The sequence below is a fragment of the Panthera leo genome, chromosome C1 (genome assembly GCF_018350215.1).
Source record: "Panthera leo isolate Ple1 chromosome C1, P.leo_Ple1_pat1.1, whole genome shotgun sequence".
In the NCBI taxonomy this organism is placed as follows: domain Eukaryota; kingdom Metazoa; phylum Chordata; class Mammalia; order Carnivora; family Felidae; genus Panthera; species Panthera leo.
Genome location: NC_056686.1, coordinates 204,176,005 through 204,202,653, shown reverse-complemented (window position 1 = coordinate 204,202,653; position 26,649 = coordinate 204,176,005). Strand labels below are relative to the sequence as shown.

Genomic DNA, 26,649 nt, shown 5'->3' with positions numbered 1-26,649 from the left:
GCAGCAATGGTTAAATATCTCTCGTCGCGTATGTATGTACAGGAACGACTTAACGGTGACATTAGGATTGCATTCTTGCAATTCCCTCCCACTGATTAAAATCGAGCTGTGTGAAGAAAGTCCAGTTTTTCCTGTCTCATGGGCCAGTGTAGACGAGTGGAGTGGAGTATAGACAAAATGGAGTGACAAGGTTTCAAGTACACTCTGTTCCACCGAGCACCCATTGATAGGGTCTGCAAGTGACATTAATCTTGATGAAAGACCTCTTGATTTCCCCGAGGAGGTGATAAAGAGCTAATGAGAGTCTTACTTGATCTGTATGGTCGGAAGCCATAGTAAATTGTGATCCATTTTGGTTATTGAGTTTTTGAAGAAATCGAGACTTTTTTCTATCACGTTAATTACTACTTATCATATTACCAAGACGATTTTCTTTGCTGAAGTTTAGTGTATGCAATTCTTCCTTCCCTTATTTCTCCTTCCTGGGGTGTTTATGTAAAAGAGTTTTCTTTGCAGCGGCTTTGTTTCTGAGCAGGGGGATGAAAAAAGTTCATATTTAGATGGATTGCTCATGTTGTGTGTGGATTAAGGCTTAAAAAGCTCAGTCATGCCTACCGTTGTTATTTTTGCTTGATGTTTTATTTTTAGTGGTTATCAATAGTCTGCTGCCACCAATCTTATGGTTACTGCTAAACAGTGTAACTCTGGTCCCGACTATGGAACGGATCCGATTAATCTTTTCTCAGGGTGACTGTTGAGCTGTAGACTGATTGCCACATGGTTCATCTGATTTGGTGATTAAAGACCCCGCAATAACTGACTGCCAAACAATTTGTCTGGCATTTCAACCATCTTAATGACAGGGTGGGATTAGCCATGGAACAATCCACTTGACTGACTGGAAATCAACAGTTATAACCTCAAGAAAGTTGCATTTTTGGTAATTTGATGTCATAGGTTATGCATTTTTCCCCTTTATACTTTTTGCTGTTTTAAAGTGGCACTCCTGATTTGCTAGTTATTTCTAGGAGCAGCTAACAAGGAACGTCGTAAATCCATCGTAAATAAAACAATGAAGGCTGGCTACCTTTTCTATTGACCCAGAGTGAAAAGGTAAACTTGTAAATTTGAAAACTTTTAGGTTGGTTGTTAAAGTTGTTTGTTTGTTTGTTTACAACGATTAATTTCTCGGTCACTGTGTTGGCTCTTGACTTAGCAGCTACTAGATCGGCTCTACCAAATTGAAACCCTGAAGTATATTCTGGTAGGAGTATTAGAACATATATGAGAGCATTGTTATTGGCACCTAGATTGCAATCATCATAGCAGGAACAGTGACGTGAACAGGACAATGACACCGCATCACATCTAGAGTAAATTATTCTGCCTCTTCGATTTTTGTAACACAGGACTTGCATGTCTTCCCATGTCAAGATTCTTACATATATTTAAAAGAAAAAAAAAAAAACCACCATTGTCTTCCATTTCCTGCTCTGGCATTAGGAATCTCTGTATCTAATGTCATTGATTTTCAATTGTCACAGAGCCCAGTAACTCATACATTGCTGCCCTGTGAAAGTCCTTGACAGTTTTACAGCCCAAATTAGAAGAAGAAGAGAAAAAGATGGAGGGGGAAGTGAATGTAAAGGCAATTGAACATTTTAGTGGTTTGCTTTATGGAAATAATCTTGGGAATCCAGTTAATCATATGGTTCATGGAAAGGGTGGGGCTCGGTGTTTTAGGTCCAGTCCATTTCTAAGCAAACTGTTCCTAACACAAGGCCAGATATTTAATGGAAGGGGAGGTGGAGGCCTTCTTTTTTTTTTTTTTTTTCCTTTTGAATCTTTATTGTTTTCACTCTGATATTTTCTTTGCTGCTCATAAAATGATTAACTCTTTCAAGAAGACATTTTTGACCAAAATCTTGCACGTTGTTTGTTTGTTTGTTTTTAATACCACCAGGGAGGACTTGCTGATGAATTTAGGGAGGAAGGAAAAACTTGAATGGCAAGATTCTTCAGATCCAAACTTGAGTGAAACTTTTTAAAGATGACTCAAGCCCGTAAAAATCTTAACAGTAATAAAAATAGTCGTCTCCATCCTTGACGTCATTACTGGGACGCATCCAGGTAGAGCAGAAAGAGCACTGAGACAAAGAAATGTGTCTCAGTGTGGTCACTTAACGGTGTGACCTTGGGCCCGTTTCTTAAGCCCTCTGAGCTTTGTTTCTTCATCTGTAAAATGGGTTGACGATAACTCTACTTAGCTTGTAGTCCTCGACGAGGACACAGTGATGTAGGAGTAGTAAAAGTCACCTTTTAGACCATAAAACATTAAGCCCATGTTAATGCTAGCAAGTTTTTGATCACTTGCTCTTCCCAAAGCTGTGGACGTTTAAGGGTATTGAGTTGGAAAAGTAAAAGAGAAACTCAATCTCCCAGCCACTCGGGGACGTCAAGGCTAAAGATAGGAAGGAAGCAGGGCCCTTGCCTTAACCAACAATAATGTGTATTTTCACACTTCATGTTGAAAATGATATCTGGAGGGTGTCATTTGATCTCTCCCCTGCAGGAAAGAGAGCTGTCCTTTGAGTGAGAGGAAAGTGATTTGGGGGCGGGACAAGAAAGACCAGGGTTGCAAAGAGAGCTTTAGGAGGGATATAAAGGGGGAACTGGCAGTCTTCAGAACTCTGGCAACAGGTTCCTCCCCAATTGTCTTTCCAGTGGGCCTACTGTTGCAGGCCCACTAAAGCAGGTGAAAGGTCACCCGCTTCCTCATCCATCTTCCCTGGGGTCCGGGGGGTCAGAGTGAAGACGGATTCAGGTCTTACATGTTTGACAAAGGATCCTTGGACAAAAATGGCCGGGGGGGGGGGTGCCCGGGGGGTGCTGTTGTTTGAATCTAAGCCTCGTCATCTGCCGGAGTCCTCAAGGGACTTTGGGGACAGAACGACACTTCCTCTTGGCGTTCTTACCCCCAAGCAGTCCATGCTCATGGAGTCCTCCAGGGACGCTGGGGACAGTTGGGGACAGAACGACACTTCCTCCTCCGGGAGAACCTACCCCTGGCTGGCTTCAGCAGTGGTGTGAACTTGCCTCGTGATTGGCCGCAGAGGACAAGTAAGTTCTAGTTTGTCTGGTGGCCGGGTCTCCTCAGGCTGTTGGAAGAAGGAAAAGAAAATATACACCTTGGACCACCCCCCACCTCCCCGCAGAGCCCCACATGTACCCCCCATTGAGGAAATGGTCCAGATGTTTTATACCTTTGTCTGCATTCCTTCAGGAACATTAAGCAGAGGAAGAGAGGAGAGGATTCTTTATTAATATAGTCTTTGCTTAATTAAAAAGCTGAAAAATGAAAGGAAAGTCACAGATTTACTCTTTGTGAAATATTAATGAGAGATATTTTAGAGAGTATATATAAAAATAATACTAATAAAAAAAGTCTTTTTTTTTTTTTTTTTCTGGAGTCACTCTTAAAGTCAAAGAATCACAACTGTGACAAAGTTAAACTACATAGGAATCAAGCCTTGCTGAAATACACGGTTTTGCTGTAGGTTGTTTGGGTTCATAGATATCTATCTAGGACCTCTATTATCTGTTATTAAAATGCGATGCCTTCGTATCAGCAAAAGGGATCATTAAAAGCTCTTCTGAGAGACAGCAAGATAGAAACGCTTTGATGGCCCTAACAGAAATATTTCAGATTTGTGCTCTGAAAAGTGGGAGAGAGTTATGTTAAAAAAAAAAAAAAAAGACAACGAAGAAGAAATTACTTTGCTTTCTTACTATGCTGTAGAAAGAGTTTAGGAGAAAGAGGTATGGGAAAGGAAGCATTACGAATATAGTTCAGAGAAATGTTGCTCCATATCCTTTCCACCTTTGAAATTTTTCTTCTACCTTTGAATCAGGTCTTTAAGAATCAATTACTTGAATCACATGGTTGCTTTTATCTTCAGCTTTGAAGCCCGGCTGTGATCACTGAAAGACGCAATTCTTTATATAAAAGAGCAGGGTTTAATTATTGTCCTCTTTCTGTGATACTTTTTCTTAAATCTTCCCTTCTTCGTGTGACCAGGGTTCTTTTGTAAGTGTGAAATCATGGAGTGGTCTCTATTTTGGGCTCACCGGAGCATCACATAGGAAATTATCTCAGTTAGGGACTTTTGAATCTGCTATTTCAGAGTTGATGACTTATTTTAGCCTCACCGAGCTTTCTCGTACCTTTCAAAAAAAATGAATTAAGACATCGTTATTCTGTTAAGACTTGAGTCTTTGGAAAAAAAAGACTGTGCAAATGGCTTTTCAGTTACTACTGTGTAAAACAGAGGTGGTCCTGCGAGAAGTTTGACTTTCTTATCATTGAACTTTACTACTCGGGGTTTTGGGTTTGCTTTTTCGTTTTGTCATTTAATTGAAGAATGTAACATTACCAAAGAACTATATGCCTCAAACTCTTCAACTTTTTATGAGTGACCACTCTTTATAATTTGGCAGGCAGCCCGAATGTCATCTATCTTCATGTATTTACAAAATTAACAGAAATAGAATCATCCCCTCAATTATCATCTTGTTTTTTACGACACTTGACTATTTATCATGGACATTACTCCGTGTTAGAGGATATGACTTCTCTTCATCCTTCATGATGGATAATTAACATTCTGAAGTATGAACATCCGACATTATATGTAGTTTTTCCCTTGTTGATAGATATTTGGGATTTGAGTTTTTCCCGGTAATATTTTTGTGGCATAACCAGACAAGTGACACCAGTAATGAATACGGAACATAGTGGGATCTCATTAAATGTTCATTGAATGAATGAGTTCCTTAGTTCCACCCAAGGAACTGTGGCCTGCTTCATATTAAATGCTTAGTTGGTGGAGTAATGTTTCATGGGGTCAGCATGCTATATCAAAATCTTTGCATGTGACTAAATGTATTAATGAGGTCCTTGTTTATAATTCCTACTTCAGTTGGGTCTTCTCTTTTCATCGTGTTTATGAATCGTCTCTATGCCTGAACATTCACAAATCTCTGCAGTTCATGGGTTAACATAATTCTTAGTATAAAATGGCTAAGACCTGGTTTTGGAGTTTGAGACTTGGGTTTAGTTTCTAATGGTGCTACTTAACCAGTTGTGTGATCACGGACACTAAGTTGACCTCCAGTTCACGTTTGCAAATTGGCGGCAACGGTATGTTACTATGTACGATACGCACCCATAAGCATGTTTGGAGAAAAGGGTTTCATGCAGCGTCTAGAATCATTAAGCACTTGGTCAGGGGAAGCTGTTACTGTTAATTTTATTGTTGTTAGATACAAATAGGTTGAAGGGATGGGTTATTTGACCAGTGTCTGTCCAACACTGAAAGCAATTCATTTAGGTTCCAGAGTAGAAGTTTGTTTTTGTTTCTCTTTGGTGGGGGAGGATGTCACATAAGCAAGGGTAGGAGGTGACATGAAATGATGCATCTTACGTGCATTGATTTAGATCCTCTGTTCCTCCCATCATTGTACCAGGGTAGTGGTTCTCAAAGTATGTTCTAGCTGGATTCCCCAAGACCCTTTCTTGTGATCTGCAGGGTCAAAACTTTCTTAATTAATACTGAACTATCATTTGCCTTTTACCTCTTTTTCTTTCATGAGTGGAGTTTTCTAGAGGCTTTTCTATATGTGATAGATATTGAATTGAATGCAGTGGCAAATATGAGAGTCCAGCTGTCCACGTTAAAGAAATTTGCAAAACAAACAAACAAATAAATAAATGTAAAACAGTGTCACTCTCATCACTAATTTCGTTTTGGGGAAATATAGTTACTTTTTCATTAACATGTAATTTGCGTAAACATGGTTGAAAAACCATTTTCTTTAACTTTTTTTTTTTAATGCTTATTTATTCTTCTTGAGAGAGAGGGGGACAGAGCACAAGTGAGGGAGGGGCAGAGAAAGAGGGAAACACAGAATCCTAAACAGGCTCCAGGCTCTGAGCTATCAGCACAGAGCCTGACCGGGGCTCGAACTCACCAACCGGGAGATCATGACTGGAGCCGAAGTCAGAAGCCCAAATGACTGAGCCACCCAGGCGCCCCGGTTTTTAGAATGGATTAAGAAATAATTTTCAAGTCCCTCAATTTCAATTTCTATCGATAGCTTTAAGTCGTGCAAACAAGAGCATTTTGGCATCCTCAATATTTTTAGAAGTGTGAAGGGGTCGTGAGACGATCAGCCGTTTAGTTTCCCTGACGGTATGTAGAATGCACCCTTCTGCCTTGCTGCAGACACGTTGAAAATGAAAAGGAAATAGGAAAGTTCTGAAAGCTTCCAGAATCTGCGAGATGAAGGTAGCTTAGAAGAATGGCCTTTTATTTATTCAACCCTTTAGATGTTTCTATCAACTTAGACAGCAATTTGTAGCTTTTAGCCCTTTAAAGCTGCTTATCTGTGTCCAATAAGGTGGCTCAGCGCTCTTTAGTTTTATTGTCCTTGTGAGGAGGCACGATTAATGAAGGCCTCAGCTGTCCCCTGGACCCGGAGAGACTGTGGGGCATAAAACCTTTCTCATTGTGGGCCTTACAGCTGGTACCTCTGAGCTGTTTTGGGGGGAGGAGAGCAGGTGAGGTCACCCAGTTCCATGATCTGACGGGTAATTAATAGTCCCATGACTAAATGGACATTTTATGAATATTCAGGGTCTGTTTCGGCTTCTTGGGAAACAATCCTGTCGGAACCGCTTACAACTCCCTTTGGAGCCGCGGAGGGTTTTGTGGGTGAATGCGGGTCGTCAGCTGTCGGCCTGGGGTTGCTTTTCCAGGCTGCCCAGTCTTCATTTGCATTTTCTGTATGCGCCCTCATGCAAAACAGCACACCCATTTCCCCCCTCTCACAAAGGCGGTGAGGGCTTCCTTTGGAAACTCCAGCCGAAATCTCCTTCTGTTTATGCAGAACCCACTGATTTAGACACCATGCAAATGAATTCGGTTTTGATTTGAATGCTTCCAGAGATTGGGGGCGGGGGCAGAGAGTGCACTGTTTGCACTGGGCTCTTTCTATGCTCCCTCCCCCCTCCCCCCGCCCCCAGGGTGGCTGCTTCTCACTCCCCGGCCCCTTGCCCCTTGCAAAACAACCCGGCTCCTGCTGCTCATTTTTTTTTTTTTCTGACCTTTGGAAAGTAACCTAGTGTTGGTGAAGCCTTTAGCTTGTCTGTGTAGTGACAGCTTCAGCTGGAATCTTGCCGTTCTTTCTGAGTGCACAATTCAGATTATGCTAGGAATGTTTAGAAGTGTCCCAACAAAGGGCTGGAAAAAAAATTGTAAAGTAAAAAGATAAAATTCTTTGAAAAGCAATTGTCAGATCTCAGGAAGTTCCAGAAATAGGCGTTAGGTCACTGGTGGGCTGGAATCCATTCATTCCTTCAACAAATAGACACTGAAGGCATATAACTTGCAGACCACTGTTGGTATTTTCATGTTTCTACATAGATGAATGAGTCCATCAGGCTTTGTACCTAGAGTCGCAATTAAAATCCCATGTCCGATTTTATCTTCAACTTGTCCCAGATAAGTTTCCTTACAAGGTGTATTGACTGTGTTCTGTTCCGTATTTCATACGTGCATTCACGGGGGGTTGAATGTCGCCTGTCCAATTCCTGTCTTCCCATCCCACCCAGTGTCTCCAAACTGACTTAACCTTTGCTTTATTCTCCTAGAAGGGCAATGCAAGCACCCTGCGTGTATGACCCAACGAGCTTCACCCTGCTTGAAAGCAGCACTATCTTCCGTAGGCTGTGATCATATGCATCCTATAAAGTAGAAGAAGAGGACTTTGCATGAAATGTTTTTGAAGCTCAATTAGTTGTGAGTTCGAGCTAATTTCACAGGGCAGAAAACGGGCATAGCCAGACTTCGCAGTGCAATTAAGTGGAGGCAGGGTCAGCTAAAACAACATCGAAATATGGAAGAGCTTTGGTTGAGCTCCACATGGTCTGACAAAGTTTGATGATGCTGTTCAAAGTCCATTTGGGATGGATTATTAGGATTAAAGAACAGCAGAAGGCTCTGTACTTCGTGTGTTCTCTGGTGTCATTAGTGGATGAGAAAATTCAGCTGCTTATCTGGCTCTTGTTTCTAAGGATGGATTTAAACAGACCCACACTTCTTAAAGGTGATCTTACTAACCTCTTCTTAATAAGTTACAGATCCCAAATTGCTCAAAATCCTTAAAATACCATTTGAAGTGAGTTGATTGATAATTATCATTTCCCCTACATGTACAGATATTTTCCGCAGCAGTACAAAGCTAAAGTACAGTTTCTTAATTACCCAGATAATCCTGTTTGCTTGTATTTTTAAACTATGAAGTGCTGGGTAATTATTCAATTCTTAATAGAAGGCAAATGGCAATGTAAACAATAATTAGGATGTTAGACAGACTAATGCGCTTCAAAGCAAATTGGATTTTTTTCATACTGTTCAGCATGATGTCCCATAAAGCTAACAATTTAGAAGCAAGACAGAAAAGGTTCCATTTTGTTCATATTTTATGGCGTTATCTCTTCACGGCTTGTTTTTGTGAATAGCAGTTTGCCCCAATGAAGCTGGCTGTGCCCACGCCAAATGTTTCCGTAACAATCGCTTCCCTGCTGTTTGACATTTGGCTGTGTTCTCCCAGGGCTCCAGATTGGTCCTTTGTCTGCTTCAGATCCCAGGGGTCAGAGGTTAACAGAATACTGATTTCCTCCCATAATACCATGGCAGGTAAATATGGGCCAACCTCATGATCAGTTAAGACACAGCTCAGTGAGGAATGCTTTTCTCATGGGCTTTTGTCCTGAAGAACTTCCCTGATTTAAGACGCCAAGTTTCCCAGCTATCGTTTTCCACAGCGGATCCTTCATCAGGAGCACCGCCGCCTTTTATGTGGCATTTTCCATTGATAACCATTCACAACTCAACAATGTATCCCCAGAAATACCTGACCTGGAAACTATGAGCAAATCATCGCGTTCAATGAATTAATTTCACAAACTTAATATGGTAACGCTTTGCGGTCGTGTCTTGTCGTCTTATCTGCACTGCATGTTTCATTGATGAAATAATGAACTGATAACAAAGACTGTAGCCAAAGATACTTTAATAACGGTGCTATTATTCCCTCCGCCTTTTTCTTGTCTGGCCCTAATGGGGTGTCACCGGTTAGAGGTGTAATTAAATGAACGATCAATTTTATTTTCCATTTTTATCATGTATGGAGACATCCAAGCATTCACCAATATAATGTTATTAATGTTTTACATCAGTTTAATGATAAAAATCCTATTTCTTTTTCTCCCAAGGATTCATGCGGGCTATACAATAGACTACTTCTTAACTGGTTGTGATGCAAACACAGGCTTTAGAAGTTTAAAATCTGTTTTTAAACTTCCAAACTTTTTGTTACCATCAATGAGTTTTAGACCACCTTTCCATATATGACCTATCCCATTTCTTTTTTTTTTTTTAATGTTTACTTATTTTTGACAGAGGGAGACAGAGCATGAGCGGGGGAGGGGCAGAGAAAGAGGGGAGACACAGAACCCGAAGCAGGCTCGAAGCTCTGAGCGGTCAGCACAGAGCCCGACACGGGGCTCGAACTCACAGACCGCAAGATCATGACCTGAGCAGAAGTCAGACGCTCAACTGACTGAGCCACCCATACGCCCCTGACCTATCCCATTTCTAATTGGCCAGCCTCCTTCATGTTGCACTGTGAACTTGAGGCTTGGGCTCATTTGTTTTCAGTTCTAAATGTCTGAAAAAGACATCTCCACTTTGAGAAAACGGTTTCCTTTTGAAGGGTCCAGCTTGGCAATGACTGTAGCAGCCCCCAGGCAAATTAGCATGTTAAAAGAATGGATCAATACCTTTCTGGCTCCTCCACCCTTACTCTCCTCCAAGGGGGAAGAGTTTTGAAGAACCCTGGGAGGCCCTTGACAGATATGCCAGGAGATTTCAAGAGGATCGTTCATTGCTGAGTTGGGAACATTGACAGCTTGATCTAGTGCCCAGACTGATTCTTCGCCGGTCGTTTGAAAACGGATGCAGGAAGAATTGACAGCTTCGGGAAAGCTGTAGCAGTTCATGTAATTATGGAGAGGATTAGAAGAGAAGTGTTGGGAGAAATGAGAGAGAAGTAAGGGCACTAGTTGACCGGACTCACCTTTGGCCAACCGTTAGAGCACTGCCTTTTGTAACATTTAGCCTGCGTGTAGAGGAGCCATTTATATAGATTTGTTTTCTTTTTTTAAGGGTTGTGCAAATCTATGCGTACAAAAAAAAAAAAAAAGCGACTGATTTTTGAGAGTGGACTGGTAGGTAATTAACAGCACAATGCTTCCAGTACTTAAGATGCAAAGGTGGCTAATTAACTAATGGGAGAAATTGAGATGTCATTACTCCGTTTTCTAAGGAGGTGCCAACAGAGAGGTACAGCCTAAAGTAAAACTTGAACGTTCAAGTTTACATTTGCAAAGTTGTCTTTGGGAACTCCCGGTCTGTATCCTAGACTTTTTGTCTTTGTTTTTCATTTGTATGTTATTTTATTTGCTTATTTATTTATTTTAACATACGGTGTTTTATTAGTTTCAGGTTTACGGCGCAGTAATTCAGCAGTTCTGTATCCTAGGGTTTTAAATTAATGGTGATGCAAGACTGTAAACCAATATAAAAGTGTGGTTTTATGTGAGAGGAACTCATGTTGATGGGAAAATGAGAACGTTATCTTTGCATGAATGAAAAGAAGCATTAAAAAAAAAAAAAAAAGGTTGGAAACACGCCGCCAGAGAGTCACAAACGGTCTTACATTCTGGAAGTTCTCCACAGGGCGGAAAGGGCTACTGTACTTAGCTAAAATAAACCAAGTACATAATTTTTCCTAATCTTTATGACGGACTCTGGGACTCTCATTCACAAAACATTGTAGCTATGACTATGTCAGTAATGTGTAAATGGGTACTTGATACGGTAAGAATCTTGCACTACGATTTCAGATTTCAGCAGTTGTTCTGGAATTGTTTTGGTTCTGCTTTGTTGTTTTTTTTTTTTTAAGTTCATTGTTAGATCTTTTCTTTTTCTTCTCCTAGGGAGACGTAAAGTCATTTCTTTTGCAACTTTAAAAAATAGGTATCCTCAAAAGGAAGCCCTCCCTGAGGAAAGGGTTGTTGACTTCTGCTACGGATAATGACTGAAAAACACAAACTTATTGAGTTTTTCCAATATTTTCCATTAGGTCTTCTTGCTGGTTATCACTGATCTACAGGAAAGCTATTGATTTTTGTATGTTTATCTTCCATCCAATCTTTTTATTGAACTGTCTTGTGAATACTAATAGGTTTTCAGTTAATTCTCTAGAGTTTTCTAGAGAACTAATAGTTTTGACTGCGTGAAATTATATAGTTTTTCTTTCTTTCTAAACATAAAACCCCTTATTTCTGACTTTTATCTTATGACATCGGTCAGAATTTTCAGGCCAGTAATAAATGATAGTATCAGTTGTGGCTGTCTTTATTTTATGCCCAATTTCAGTGAGCATCATTTACGAATGCTATGGGATATTTTTTTTCTTAATATCCTATTCCCAATATCGAAACACTTCTTAAAAAGAAGGAATTTTAAATGTGGTTAAATTACTTCAAGTATCACTTTTAGTTATGTGGCTTTTTTGACTTGTTGTGTTTATAAGATTAACTATAGTCAGCTTTTCTGAAAATGGTCCATAAATTCTCTTTGCATTTGTGGGGGGAAAAAACCTACTAGGTGGCAGTAAATTTTGATAAAAAGCTTTTTGAACTCCATTTTTTAATTGAAAATGGTGGATAAGAGCCAAAGCTTTGGAATAAGAATTTAATTTTAATCTCAGATTTTTTTGGGGGCGCCTGGGTGGCTCAGTTGGTTGAGCGTCCAACTTCGGCTCATGTCATGATCTCGCCGTCTCTGAGTTCGAGCCCCGCCTCAGGCTCTGTGCTGATGGCTCCGAGCCTGGAGCCTGCTTTAGATGCTGTGTCTCCCTCTCTCTCTGCCCCTCCCCTGCTCATGCTCTGTCCCTCTCTGTCTCAAAAATAAATAAACATTAAAAAAAATTAGTCTCAGCTTTTTCACTTACAATGTGACTATGGGCTAGTTACTTTAGCTTCCGTTTTCTCCTCTGTTGTATGGGGATGATGATACCTACCCTACAGGTATACTTAGGATTAAATAGTATGCATAACGTGTGGGACAATGTACATAAGTTTCACTTGGGAGGTGGTATCTATTCAGTGGTCAATAAAATGTGGAAAGTTTTATTATTAGTTTATCTTGAATCTTTAGGAAATATCCAACTGCTATTAGCCTATATATTCTCTCTCCTTGTTTCTCTCTCTTTCCAACTGTATGTCATTCTTTCTCTCTCTCATCTTATTCTTTTTCATTGTTATTTTTTTTTTAAGTTTTATTTATTTATTTTGAGAGAGAGAAAGCACAAGCAGGGGAGGGGCAGAGAAAGGGGGAGAGGGAGAATCCCAAGCAGGCTCCACATTGTTAGCGTGGAGCCAGACTCAGGGCTCGAACTCACGAACTGTGACATCATGACTTGAGCTGAAACCAAGAGTCAGATGCTTAAACTGACTGAGCCGCCCAGGCGCCCCTCTCTCTTATTTTATCCTTAGCAGGTTTTGGTATTATAGTCGATTCATAAAGTTAATTTTGATAGCTTTCCATTTTTTATTGGCATCGCAGAAAGTTAATGTGTGTGAGAATTAGCTTTTCTCTGCGAGTTTGAAACCTTTCACTATTAAGGCTGGCTCTCGACTGTGCTCTTATGATTTGGGCACTTTTCTTAAACTGACTGAGCCGCCCAGGCGCCCCTCTCTCTTATTTTATCCTTAGCAGGTTTTGGTATTATAGTCGATTCATAAAGTTAATTTTGATAGCTTTCCATTTTTTATTGGCATCGCAGAAAGTTAATGTGTGTGAGAATTAGCTTTTCTCTGCGAGTTTGAAACCTTTCACTATTAAGGCTGGCTCTCGACTGTGCTCTTATGATTTGGGCACTTTTCTGTATATTTGCTAGAATTCAATAAAAAGTGCGACAACCCCATAAAGGAAGCCGGCTCTGGGACTTTGTTCGATTGTCTTTCAAATCACATGGATGGCTTTTCAACCCTAACAGAATAGACATCCTCTTTGACTTTGATTCCGGCCTTTCCCAGCCTCCGTTGACTTTAGGAAGAAAGCAAAGACGTCACGTTGCTCTCATCCCTAATTTCATTATTGAGCTTTTGTGTTACTTGTGCAGATCTTAAATGTATAAGGTGAAGAGAACGGGATCGTTAAACCTAGAGTTAGTGCAGTGGCATGGTTGAGCCACTCATTAATCAGGAGCCTGGCTGTTAAGGAGAATCTAGCTGAGAAAATATTTAATATTCCATTGGGGAAAGCTGCATTTCACTGCGGGTCAATGTGGATGCGGCCCCTCTGAGCTGTGGTACTTTGCTCCCCTTTTTTATCGAGAGAGAAAGACAGAACGTGAAATGACAGACCCACTGTTACAGGAACATCCGGTGTCCCTCAGAGCCACAACTTTGACATAATCATTTGTAAATATTTTCTATCGGTTTTGAGGAAGGGCAAGTTTCATTTTTCATTTAACCAAGCAGACAAATTATTTTGTAGGCTGCAACAGGCAGAACGAAGGCCAGAGGACAGATGTTGCCTCGATAGAAGGAAGAACTATCTAGTATTTTGAACTAGGCAGGAGTGGAGTACGATGCCTTTGGAGGCGATGAGCTCCCTATCTTCGGACGTGTTCGCACTGGCTTGATGACCCCAAGGCATCTAACAAGTTAGAGACTAGAGACCCTGTGTTTCTCAGAAGGGACACCGTTGTCCTTCTGGGCAGGACAGTTTCTTCCTTGAGTACTCCATGAAGCGTTGCAGGTCTGTCCTGTGCCCACTGGGCAAGCATGTTACACAGCATTTGGTATCCTGAGTCGTCCCCAGGCACGAAATGCCTGTGGTGTCCTCTGTCACTGTGACAGGCCCAAACCTCCCCTCATATTTCCAAATACCCTGAGCATGCATACTAATCTCAGTTGGAAACTTCTGGACCAGACTAGAAGATCTAAGATTCTAAGACGTTTGGACATTTGGTACCCTGCTTTAAATATTTCCTTTAGGGTAAGTAACCGGGGTCTAGGATCTCGTAGCGGAAAGATGGAAAAGCTTTTCAAAGAATACTTGCTATTAACCTCTCTACTTTAATTTTTCTTCAGTTTAACTGAACACCATAACGTCTTAAAATCACTATAACATTTTCCCAGTAGGCACCAATTAAAAGAGATGGGGAATGTCTTTTGGAAGAAATTACTAACACTTTATAAAAGCATCCATAGCAATGACCAGCAACCAAGTGCTCTACTAGGTTTAATTTATGAAGTCCCAGAACAGTCTTAAAAGGCTGTTATTGTTATTATGCCCATTTTACAGCTGGGAAAGCTGAGGCATGGGAAGGTGCCTGAGGTCACGTAGACTACCCAAGCCGATTTGAAATCAGACAGACTGGCTGTAGCCTCCACACTTGCCAACTCTCCACCATACTTTCCCTACGTAAGGACTGTTAGAAAGAAGGGAAACTATCCCCAAGTTAACAGTATGGGATCACCTTCTATTCTAACAAGGTAAGAAGAATATTTAAAATGCCTGGGTTATAGACTTATGTAAACTGTGCCCTGTGTTTACTCCCAAGATTTGTCAAACATTCATCTGCCAATGGGTGGCCTTTGTGTTATTCGAATGGCCCTACAAAGAGCAAATTGTGACTTTGCAATTATTAAGGCTGAAGACCTTGCCACAGAGTGTGTTACTGAGCAAATTATTCTTATTTTGACTCTATCACAGCAGAGAGGAGAGTTATAAGTATAGACCCAAGTTTATACAAGACAGAGCATCATCTCATCCTAACAGGAGCACAGCCCGTGCAAATGAGAGCTTTTTGATTTCTGAAATGCTGTATAATAAATCCAGGGAGATTTACAAGGAAAATCAACCTGCAAAGGAGGGTGAACTTTAATTATATAGATGTTGGGCATGTGCATGTCAGCTGATGTAGGTAGAGTATTTACTTGCGAATGTGTGCAGGAAAAAAATGGCAATGAAACAATGCAGGAGGCAATACCTTTCTATAAGAAAGGGGAAAGAGGAAAAAAAGATGGGGAAACAATTGCAAATGGTGGTATAGTGTTTCCACCCCCCCCAACATACCTTATCTTGGACACATTCCAAGACCCCCAGTGGATGCCTGAAACAGCAGATAGTACCAAACCCTATATATACTATGCTTTTTTTCCCCTATACATACCTACCTATGACAAAGTTTAATTTATAAATTAGACTCGGCAAGAGATTAACAACATAACTAATAATAAAACAGAACAATTATAACAATATGCCGTAATGAAAGTTGGGGGAATGTGGTCGGTCTCTCAAAAATCTTAATGCACTGTACTCAGCCTTCATCGAGTGATGGTGTGAGATGATCAATGCCTACACAACGATATGAAATGAGGCGAGTGATGTAGGCACTGTGATGCAGCGTTAGGCTGCTACTGACCTTCTTATGACAGAAGGGAAATCGTCGGCTTCTGGACGGTGGTTGACTATGGGTAACTGAAACCACAGAAAGTGAACCGGGGGTAAGGGGGACTCCTGGGGGACTCCTGTATTTGTCAATTCCTTTAGCCCCCCCCCCCCAACATCCACTGACCCCCTACTGTGCTGCTACCTTGTGCTTTCAGTGGAAATGGCTCACCTTTCAGCACCTAAAAGCAGTTACATCCTGAATTGTTATGTAACTCACAAAAAATCTTGTTTCTTTTTCCCTTTCTTTCTTTGTTTCTTTCTCTCTTTCTCTCTCTTTCTTTCTCTCTCTCTCTCTTTCTTTTTTAGATCAAGCCATTTAGAATCAGGTGTTCTCTTGCTTGCAATGCAGCCCTAATTAGTAAAGGAGGTCATTACTTTAGCATGGCTATTACTTTAGCATACTAGTTTTCTCTGCACAAACATCACACGTAGAAAACATAATGTGTTTGCCCAGGCTGAGTAGTTGCCTACCCAAAAGCTTTCTTTATAGTCCTTTAAGCAACAGAAACATCTTGGATGGCTCGTGGTCCTCCCTTCTTATCCTGATGGCATGATGCACTAGGTTGGATTCTGTTGCTGAGAGAGACAAAGAGAAACCATGTTCCATACAGTTGCTTAATGAAGTGGGACATCTGTCTTCCTAAGAGTGGAGAACGTTCGGGGCTCCTGGGTGGCTCAGTTGGTTAAGCATCTGACTCTTGATTTCGGCTCAGGTCATGATCTTGCGGTTTGTGAAATCCAGCCCCACCTTGGGGGCAGCGCGGAGCCTGCTTGGGATTCTTTCTTTCCCTCTCTTTCTGCCCCTCACCCACCTCCCCCCCCAGATAATTAAATAAACATTAAAAAAAAAAAAGGAGTGGGGAATGTTCAAGCTGTAAAGACCTTAGGAATCTCGTTTTTAGACCATGCTTCTCATTTTACAGATGAAGAAACTGAGGCTCAAATTAATAAAGTATATAATAGATGAATAAGGACAGGCTCCTGAAGTCTGACATTGTAGAGTCCTGCCTTTTTGTCCCGCTAAAGGGAGTATAAAACTCAGAAAAGACGGGAGCCACCAAAGCTACTCCTCAGTTTCGAGAAAAGATCAAACTTCGTCCTGGATTGCATTCATTGGGGTTTCAGCAAACTGTTTCCCCCCATATAAAGTTGGCCTCCTTGGATATACTATTCCTCTCTCTGTCCACATCAGGACATACTGAACCCTCCATGCTTTCTACGCACTGCTTCCTTCACGAAAGGGTTCACAGTCTGAGGGAGCAGGCGGCTGTGTAAAACTGTTTATAATCTTTGATAAGTGAAAAAAGCCCGGTGAGGTCCTGGAGGAGGGAAGGCTGAATATCATTGCAGATGAGGTGTGAAGGAATGTTTTTGGAAAATTAAACAGAGTATTGAGCAGCAGAGGATTTCAACTGCAAACATTTCTTAAGCATCTACTGGGGCCAGGCAATGGGAGGCGAAAATTCATATGGCATGAAACCCCCTCATGGATACAGCGACCAGTGGGAGGAGTTTTGTGAAAGGGAACATTTTGAGTAACTTCTAAGTTTTAGGCTTGGTCCTTCAGTGCATGGTGATTTCATTCTGGGATAAAAAAAAAAAAAAATCCTAGAGGATGTGGTTATGGTTTTAAAGATTTTTTTAAGTTTAGTTCTTTATTTTGAGAAAGAGAGAACGAAGGCATAAGGGGGGGGAGGGGCAGATAGAGAGGAAGAGAGAGAATCCCAAGCAGGCCCCGCACTGCCGGCTCAGAGCCCAACGTGGGGCTGGAACTCACGACCGTGGGTGAGACGGTGAGATTATGCCCTGAGCCAAACTCAAGAGTCAGACGCTTAACCGACTGAGCCACCCAGGCGCCCCAAGGATGTGGTAATTTTTAAGGGAGGGTGGCTTGGTGTGGCAGGATGAAGCCTTAGTTTATACTCGTGGAGGGATGAATGGATGAAAGTGTTGGTCCAAGAAAGGAGGACAATCACATTTTTCTTTGCTTTTCAATTCTGAATTTGACTTTGTAGAAAAACAGCTTTTCGGAGGCTTTTGTTTCATACCCTTTGGGAAATACCTTAGGCTGCTTGGGTTGCCGTGAGAGAATACCATCAACAAGGAGTCTTAAACAACAGAAATGGATTTTCTTACAGTACTAGAGGCCAGAAGTCCGAGATGAAGGTACCGTCAGGGTTGATTCTCTTCCTGGCTGTAGACAGTCGCCTTTTCTTTGTGTCCTCACATGGCCTTTGTGTGTGTGTGTGTGTGTGTGTGTGTGTGTGTGTGTGTTGGGCAAGAGATTCTCTTAAAGGATACCAGTCCTGTGGGATTAGGGCCTCGCCCTTATGACCTCATTTAACCTTAATTATCTCCCTAAAGGACCTATCTCCAAATATAGTCACACTAGGGGTTCGGGCTTCCACATATGAATCCTTAGAGGACACTTTTCATTCCATCACAGGAGATGAAACATGTCTCCCCTGTTCTGTAAAACACATGTGACCATGTGGCAGTCTGTTACAATGTTTCTGTCACCTTGTCTCAGAGTTTATTTTCTATATCCATCTATGCCTATGTGGATTTCTCCGGAAAACAATGCAGCTTGGTGGCCTAGAACTAGGGACCTAGTGACCAGGGTTCTATGGTTACAAATCAAGTAATCTCTCCAAGCCCTTGTATTCCTCATCCATGAAATGGAAATACTGTTACTTTGAATTTTGCAGTGTAATTCATATGATCCATATATAGTATGTGTTACATTTATTATACATGTATTATGTCTTTGGTTAAAGAATAGAGTAATTTTTAAAATTTTAGCTGATTGGTACTTCACCAGACTCTGACATAGCTTTCTCATGAATTGTGTGCTGGCTTTATTATGTGCATAGCTGTCAGGTATAGCATAGAAAACACCACTTACTGGGGTGTCTAAATATGGTTTTAAGCCATGTTCAAGGGAACTGATGAATCACAGGTTATCAAATTCGGGAAAAAAAATCGCAAGAAATCCACAAGTTGTAAAAAAGCAGTAACATAAGCAAGTAAAAAAAAAAAAAGACTGGCAACATTGTCTATAATGTCGCCACATAACGAGAATCATGCTTTTAGCATTTTAGTTCCGATGCTTTCAGACTATTTTCTTTTGATATCTACAACATATACACACACTAAGATTTATTGATCATGTAGCATGACCATTAAATCCTTCCAGATCAAGAAAGAAGAGTTTTCTCTTGCTTGGACATAGGACAGTTTCTTCAGCCAGCCGCCTACTTGAGTTGGACATGTGTTGCTTTCTGTTTGGTGCTTTTGGATACTATCGCCCTGAATATCATCACAGCAAAATCTCAAAATCGAGCCTGAATTATTTTCTCATAATCGTTGGTTGGAAACACTGTGCAGTTTTAAGGGTTTTAACACCTCGTGAAAAAGGCTCAGATTTGAGATGATGCTTACCTGAGCTTGAAACAAACAGTGAGGAATGGGGCACCTCTAGGGACATTATATGTTAATTTCCAAGCAAAACTCATTATCGGAAGTGGGAGATAGCTTTACTTATTCCACTTGCCTGTGAGAAAACTTTTTTTTTTTTTTTTTTTTTTTGCCTACAAAGCCTTTCTTTTCATGCTAAAAATCAATTACTTCTGCTTGTTTTAAACAAATGTGGGATTCTTTGTCTACCTGTGACAGCTGTTGGCAGTTACCGTTTAATGTAAAGGATAACCTTTCATATAAAGGATTATATAGTTTAGTCACCAGATGCAAATTATTGCCTATAAATCTACTGTAAGTTTTTTCTTCTCCTCGCTAAGGAGCATCATTGCTCTTAAAACCCAGAGAAATGCTGCCTTTCAAGAAGACATTGTTAAAGAGAGCTTGATGGGGCTGATTGTCTTTATGTAATCGCTTAGACAACGTTGCGTTACAGTTTTACAGAATGCCTTCAGGGTTTCACCGGCTGGAAAGGAAAAAGACTTCATGGACAGTGCGTGGACTTTAAAATACACACGTAGAAACCAGGAGTTCAAATCCCTGTAGGGCTGGCTGATTTCCCCTTCTTTAGAAGTTAAATGCATTGATTGCTGTGTAATCAATTGTTTCTGTGACCTTAAAATTCATCTTGTTACACTTCGGAGCTTGAACACCTTTAAACTAGGTCATCCAAGAGCCTCTGCTAGCATTCCTGCAGTTATCTCCGGGGACCCACTTTTTCACTATGAAATATTAATTATCCAGTTCAATTTTGCACCTTCCCCATTTTGAAACAAACGAAGCACCTTGCAAGTTATTTTTCCAGTTGCGTGGACGGAATATGGAAACTGTTTCATCGGTTCTTTCCCACCTTCTCCTAATCCTCTTGGCCTTCTCTTTCTCAGTGAGAGGATCCTACACATGTTGGCCCTAATCTGGAGGGACTTGCCGTTTGGAAATAGCGCCGAGTCTCCACGGACAATGAAACCATGAATGCGTTTCTTCGGACCTAACACATTCATTCTGCTTCCTGCAGCTACCCTCTTAGCAGTATGAAATATAGAGCCATGTTCCTATTGTTTTTTCTACTGAATGAATTAGCACATCTTATTCACGAAACCATTACTGTTCATTGTAGAGCGTTTCGAAAATGCAGAGATACATTTTCACACGCCGAGTAAACTTGAAGTCCTATTCGGGAATATCCTGGTATCTGTCCTCCCTGGCTTCACGCTGGACATGTCTAAAGACAGAATGATTTTATTCTGCTTACGTGGTGGGACTTGTCTTTTCCTCTCACCTGGCAGGGCAGACCAAGGAAGTGGTTCATTGCTGACCTCAGAATCACCTACTTGCCGGGTGGGGATTCATTTTGCTGCTGCAGACTGCATTCCTGTCTTGCTTGGGGTGAATATTGGCATCGGCATGCCTGTGGTGTTACGGCTTCCCACACACTTTATTGGCCCAGAAACTGTAACTACTCCTGTCTCTTTCCAGCTCAGCATTCCAGGCCCCTACTGGGACCGGCACCTTTGGCTGTAATCCCGAAATCCTCTATGAATGAGTCGGCCGTTCCCTTCCCCTAGGCTGCTGCCACCCTGTTTCCCAATCTCACAGAATCTTACTCTGAATCATCAGGAGCTTGAATGTGGATCGCCTACCTGACTTCCAATATGATACCTTCTTGGCTCCCCCCGCCCCCCGCCCCCGCCGCCCCCAGCTGCTTCTGTTCTCGACCCTCTCGATCAGAGTCCTGAGAGTTTGACATTGTCCCAAATCAAGACTTGGCTTCCGCAAGATTTGGGACACTAATTTGGCCCTACATCTGTTTCTATACACTTAGTGCCTCTGGATTCCAGTTACCCCCTATCTCCCTCTGCCTATGTCGGTGAGGTTTCTACAAGCCTGGACAGCCAACCCATCAAAGATAAGCCGTTAAGCCCTCTGCCCCAGAAAGTGTTTAAGCCGAAACTAGAGGGAGTCTTTAGGAAGAGGAGCTTCAGCGAGTATCCTTCGCTGCAGAGGAAGACTGGAATAATGAACTCTGGTCCCTTATAATTTTAAGGTTATTATAATTCAATAGGACTTGCCCCTCCCACTCACAGATTCAACAAAAACTCTCTCGCTATTTCCCCCATCCTGTGCGGACCAGGACCAGTTGGTACACAGTTGGTGTTATGCCCACCGACTAGAAGACCAAGATTTAAAAAGGTCAGATCAACACAAAAAGAGGAAGAATAATAAGGTGACCAAACATAACCTGTTTGGTAACTTCAGTTGCGTTGGGCAAATTCAACCACGGGTCACCTTCTGTCAGATGTGAAGACAACTGTGGAAAATGACTCTGTTCACTGACTACAGGTATCACTAGTTGGATGTGTATTTGCTTTGTCTTGCACGCAGAAACTTAAGTAATCCCAAGAGCGGCAGCTGAATGTTTTGCTGTGAGCAGAGAGAATTTATGGAACTAATTAAGAAAAGTGTCTTGTAAAAATAGACAAGTGCTAATAAATGAGGTAGTTTTGGGGCGTGATGACAAATCTGTCCTCCTCTACCTGCTCCCCTCCTCCGGACCTACCCGGCCTTCGTTATAGACGCTGGATATACAATTACGGTAGGAGATGGATATACCGGAATTGTAAATATTACTAAACGTGAGAGCTGATCACAGATACTCGTACTTTGAAACAACTGGTCCTCACCTATGGCCCTTTAGGGAAAGGTGGTCCGAGCTCTTTCTAAACGGTTCCTCCACTGCATTCAGCTGCTGGGATGTTCCACGGTTCAACCTGCCCCGCATCCTGCCTGTCTCAGTGGAACACATTCCTCAAGGCACTGTCGAAGAAGCGCTTTCTTCTCCCTTGGAACTGTCTTTCGGAACACCAAAATACGTCGGTGGGTGTTTTGAGTACATTACGTCATGTGACTTATGTTTTCTATCTACACGTTCTGACTTTTCAGGGCACAGCGTACGACTTAGTAGATGAGCTCCCTGCACCTTATTAACGGTTTGACTTCAGGCAAGTCCATTTGTTGCTCTGTGCTTAGTTCACTCGCCTGTAAAACGTAGATCGTAACGATACCTATCCTTTCACGTTGTTGTGGAGACTGGACATGTAAACACTCTCAGAGCACCCGAATCATGCCTGGAACATGTAGTCACTCAAACATAACATTAGCTATTACTACTATTTATTACTCCTGGGTTGTTGTGGCCCTGTGTTCGGGGAACAACTCATATAGCTACATATAGCTGTATACCGTTCAGTGCCAGAATCTTCGTTCTTCCAGGATAAATCTATATTCCATTTATCTTTGTGTCTTCTCTAGTGCCTGAAACAGTGTAGGTATGTAGGGGGTCCTATTTTGTCCAGGCACTCTGTTTGTGAGTTTTGAGATGAATGAATAAATACATGTGGAAAGGGAAAAAAAAATGTCATTGTGATTTTGTTTATTTATAAACAGTCCATTGATTTTTTGAAGCACAGTCAGAGCATGCATCCTGCGTTTTCAGTAACAAACCAGTATTTGTCGCCGTCTTGTTACGATCCTGGAGATGTCGTCAATTTAAAGAGTGTAACTGAGGCTGAATTTTCCGTGGGTTTATTTACTAGATCAAAGAGTGACTTCAACTTTCAGGACTTATTTTATTTGCCAGCATAAACTCATGGGTTCCGTCAAGCACCAAGAAAAGAAGTTAATCATCTGAATTATGTGGATTCTGGCAAATCACTCTTTCTTTCTTGGTGGGGGGTGGGGGGGGAGGCTTTGAGCCTTTATCTCCCTTCAGCAAATCCAACTGATTTTATAATAGTCAGAATAAAACTCTAGTAATTAATCTGATAGCTCCAGGCTGCTAATCATTCCGGAAAAGTGACATTCCCCAGAATATACTGGTTACCCTTATTCCGTGTCGTTGATATATAATTCAATTGATTTTCACACTTTTTACATTCCAAAATGAAATACAGCTTTTCTCATGTCACCAGGTTGGAATTCTTTGACAAGGCATTAACATGCCAAAAATAATATTACACACAAGAATAATGCAGAGATAAATTACAGGTAGAGCTGTATCCCTAAGGAGATTTTCATTTGTGTCTTAGAACAGAAGACTTACAACCTTACCACACATCTATTTCATGCCAGTATGTTTTAGGCTCTGGTTCAATTCAATAAATAACTAATTTCGTGCTTGCTGTATGCCCAGTACTCAGTTTCACTGAGGAGAATGCTTGCACAAAAGTCTGTGTGAGTCTGGAGTGCAATTTTTTTTTTTTTTTAAGAGCAAATACAGAGTCTTTCATGCAAACGAATCCCTGAAAGTGGTCACCTTGATGGTTTTCTAGAATCTTTACAGTGCCACCACGACTTTGGAACCTTTTTGGAACTGCCGTTTTCAAACGGTCTAATGCCTTCTTTTCAAACGTGCTTAGCATTGGGCAATTTTGCTTTTGAAGGTGGATTTAATTTTTGGAAATCGTAGACAGGGTTGTCGATCAGTGAAAAGATCAAGCGTGCCGTGTAATTTTTGCTTTCTTTCGAATCAAGAACGAGGCATGGTTGCAAAGTAACAAACTCTTTTCGAGAGTAACTTTTGACTTGCTTTGAACGCGGCTTCAAAAGAAGTATATTTGGAAAGTTGGTGGCATCAATGGAATCAAGATGTGGTAGGTCTGTGGCATTTTTAGATTTATCTGTCAACCACAATGCAATGTGCGTGAAGGCGGGGCCTCCTTGGTTCCCGCCGAATCCTCCCGGCCTAGAGCTGAGCCTGACGCGTCGTTGCTATTGAAATGAATGACCCAGTGAATGAAAGCGTGCATGAGTGTTCACAGCAGTTCACAAATGCGTGCAAAGGTTCGTGGCGTATAGTGGTCTATCTTTTTTTACTTTCTGGCATTAATTCAAATCATTTGTTGGGCTGCCTGGGTGGCTTCATCGATTAAGCGTCCGACTTTGGCTCAGGTCATGATCTCATGGTTCGTGGATTCAAGCCCCGCGTGGGGCTCTGTGCTGACTGCTCAGAGCCTGGGGCCTCCTTCGGATTCTGTGTCTCCCTGTCTCTCTGCCCTTCCCCCACTCATGCTCTGTCTCTCTCTCAAAAACAAATAAACATTAAAAAAAATTTTTCATTAAAAAAAAAGAAAGTCAAAGCTCTACTGTAAACCCTCTTACGGAAAGTACTCTGATGGTCAGACGTCAATAAAAGCGTAAGCACTAGAACATTTATTAAAAACAATTTCTCATCTGAAGTCCAAGCTCCTAGAAGGCTTACGCTCTGCCTGAGAAAGAGTCCTGCAGTGTGAAAAGACGTTGAGTTTCTAATTTGTTCTGAAAATATCCAGTTATCTGACCGTGGATAAATTCCTTAGCTTTCTCACATCAGTTTCCCCGTCAAGAAAATAATTAGCTGGGATAAGTCGTCTGCAAAATACCTTTTAGCTCTTCAGTGTCCAAACGTGTGAGAGGATAGTAAATCTTGTTTCCTTACAGATTGGAAGGAACCATCCATGTTGACTGGAGTTATCTGGGAAGGCTTCCAAGCAAGAGAGGAACTCAATAAAATGTGGGTAAATAAAGAGGACGGAAGAGGAATGGGCGTCCCTGAGCCGGGAACAGTGCTGTCTTCCTCAGAGGCTGAGGAGACTGGATTTGGGGAAGACTTTGAAGGGGAGCGGAGGGGTTTGTTCTCTGGCTCTGGCTCATTCCTCAAATACTCATTGATTACCTGCTCTCTTCTGGCTATTGAGAGCCATTGATCTCGGTCGAGTCTAGATATTTCATCCAACTGAAGGGGAGGTGCCACCGATAGCAAGATTTGTAATGTTTACCAAAATCTTTGTTCTGCCACTTTAGGTATGCAGAAGAAAGATAAGGAAAGCCTCAGAGTAAAGTTGACCTGAAGGTTATGGCGTCATTTAAGCAAAAGGGGAAAATAACAAATCAGCTGTTGGAAAAGTAAAAAAAAAAAAAAAAAAAAATTGCTCTCGGTTTGGTGTGATTGATGCTTTATTACCTTGTAGATGGGTAGTTCAGGGCACTAAGCAAATGATGATGTTTATTTAGATTTGGAATTTGGAACTGTCCTAGAAGGTTGGCCCATGGTTGTTACTTTGCATAGTTGTAAGAAGGGCATAATGCTCTGTGGAGGATGATGGCTTTTTGGGCTTTCCCCCTGATGATGAACCCCGAGGGTTCTCAAAACGAACCCTTGTTTTGTACGTTAGAATCATTTGGGGTGTTTGCTGTAAATACACATTTTTTTTTTTAGTTTTTTTTTTTAATGCTTTTATGTATTTTTGAGACAGAGAGAGACAGAGCATGAGCAGGGGAGGGGTAGAGAGAGAGGGAGACACAGAATCCAAAGCAGGCTCCAGGCTCTGAGCTGTCAGCACCGAGAGAGCCCGACGCGGGGCTCGAACTCACGGACTGTGAGTTCATGACCTGAGCCGAAGTCGGACGCTTAACCGACCGAGCCACCCAGGCGCCCCTATAAATACACATTTTTAAGGACTCAACACAAGAGTTTTGAGTTTGTGACCTGAATTTGTAACAAGCCCCCAGGTGGTTCTGGTAGGTGGAAGAATAGAATTTGGACTCCACTGTGAGCCCCTCCGCTCCCCACACCGAGAAGCCTGGTTGACACAGAGGTGAAAGTGAGTTGCTGGCCCCCTTGCCACCAAGTACAAGATTGAAGGGAGGTAATCGTGTTGCTTGTTTCTGTTTCACTTGGTAGGAATAGAAAGGCCTGTGGATCCAAGAGAGTGCAGGGCCAGCACCCATCTAGGCCAATCAGATCAATCCCAGACAGGTAGAATTCAGCCGGTTCCACATATGTTTCGATTGGGTGCTCTGAATAACGTTCTTTCCAGTTAATTAAAAAACAAATAAAAATAAAACTCAGGTAGATGCTTAAGGGAGAAGCAGTTCTGTCTGCTGGAGCGACACGAGTGCTTCTTTTCTAAAAATTTGTTTTAATGTTTATTTAGTTTTAAGAGACAGAGAGCAAGCGGGAGAGGGGCAGAGAGAGAGGGAGACACAGAATCCGAAGCGGGCTCCAGGCTCTGAGCTGTCAGCACAGAGTCCGAGGTGGTTCTCGAACTCACAGACCGAGAGATCAGACAGAAGTAAGATGGGGACGCTTAACTGTCTGATCCACCCAGGCGCCCCAGGGCTTCTTTTCTATGGAAACTGTTTCTGGAGGGGAGGAGGAGTAATCTGTACAGCTCCACAGAAGTAAAAGGCTATCCACTTGGGTTATAGGCATAAAATTATTGCAAATCAACTAAACAGTTATCAACTAAATAGCAGAAAAAAGAAGACCCAGGCAAATTATCAACTACTAAGACTTTCAGAGCGAACGCGGGGACTAGGGATTCTAGGGGGAATCACAGCTTGCGGGTTGTTTGTTCTCTTCTCTCTAAAAACTAGGGAAATCCCTCCCCCCGCCACCCCCCACACACTGTTGCCAAACCGGGGAGGAAGGTCGTTTCAGGCCCTCAGGCACCTGCAAGACGTAAATGTTCCAGGAGGG

The 26,649-nt window shown here is 41.8% G+C and overlaps 1 protein-coding gene across 18 annotated transcripts in view; it reads left to right on the top strand.

The window, feature by feature from the left end:
* The window catches only part of EPHA4 (EPH receptor A4), a 149,472-nt gene that overhangs the window by 9,431 nt on the left and 113,392 nt on the right, over positions 1 to 26,649 (top strand). Inside the window, exon 4 of one of the 18 annotated variants that reach the window (XM_042950273.1) lies at positions 13,692 to 13,771. The exons of 14 other annotated variants lie outside the window; for them this stretch is intronic. In XM_042950273.1, coding sequence (XP_042806207.1) covers positions 13,692 to 13,756 — 65 coding nt within the window. In that variant the 3' untranslated portion in view covers positions 13,757 to 13,771. Of the gene's footprint in view, positions 1 to 1,963; positions 2,019 to 2,982; positions 3,156 to 13,691; positions 13,772 to 26,649 lie in introns of those variants that run through there. 3 more of the 18 variants (XM_042950269.1, XM_042950268.1, XM_042950276.1) reach the window with 3 other exon arrangements.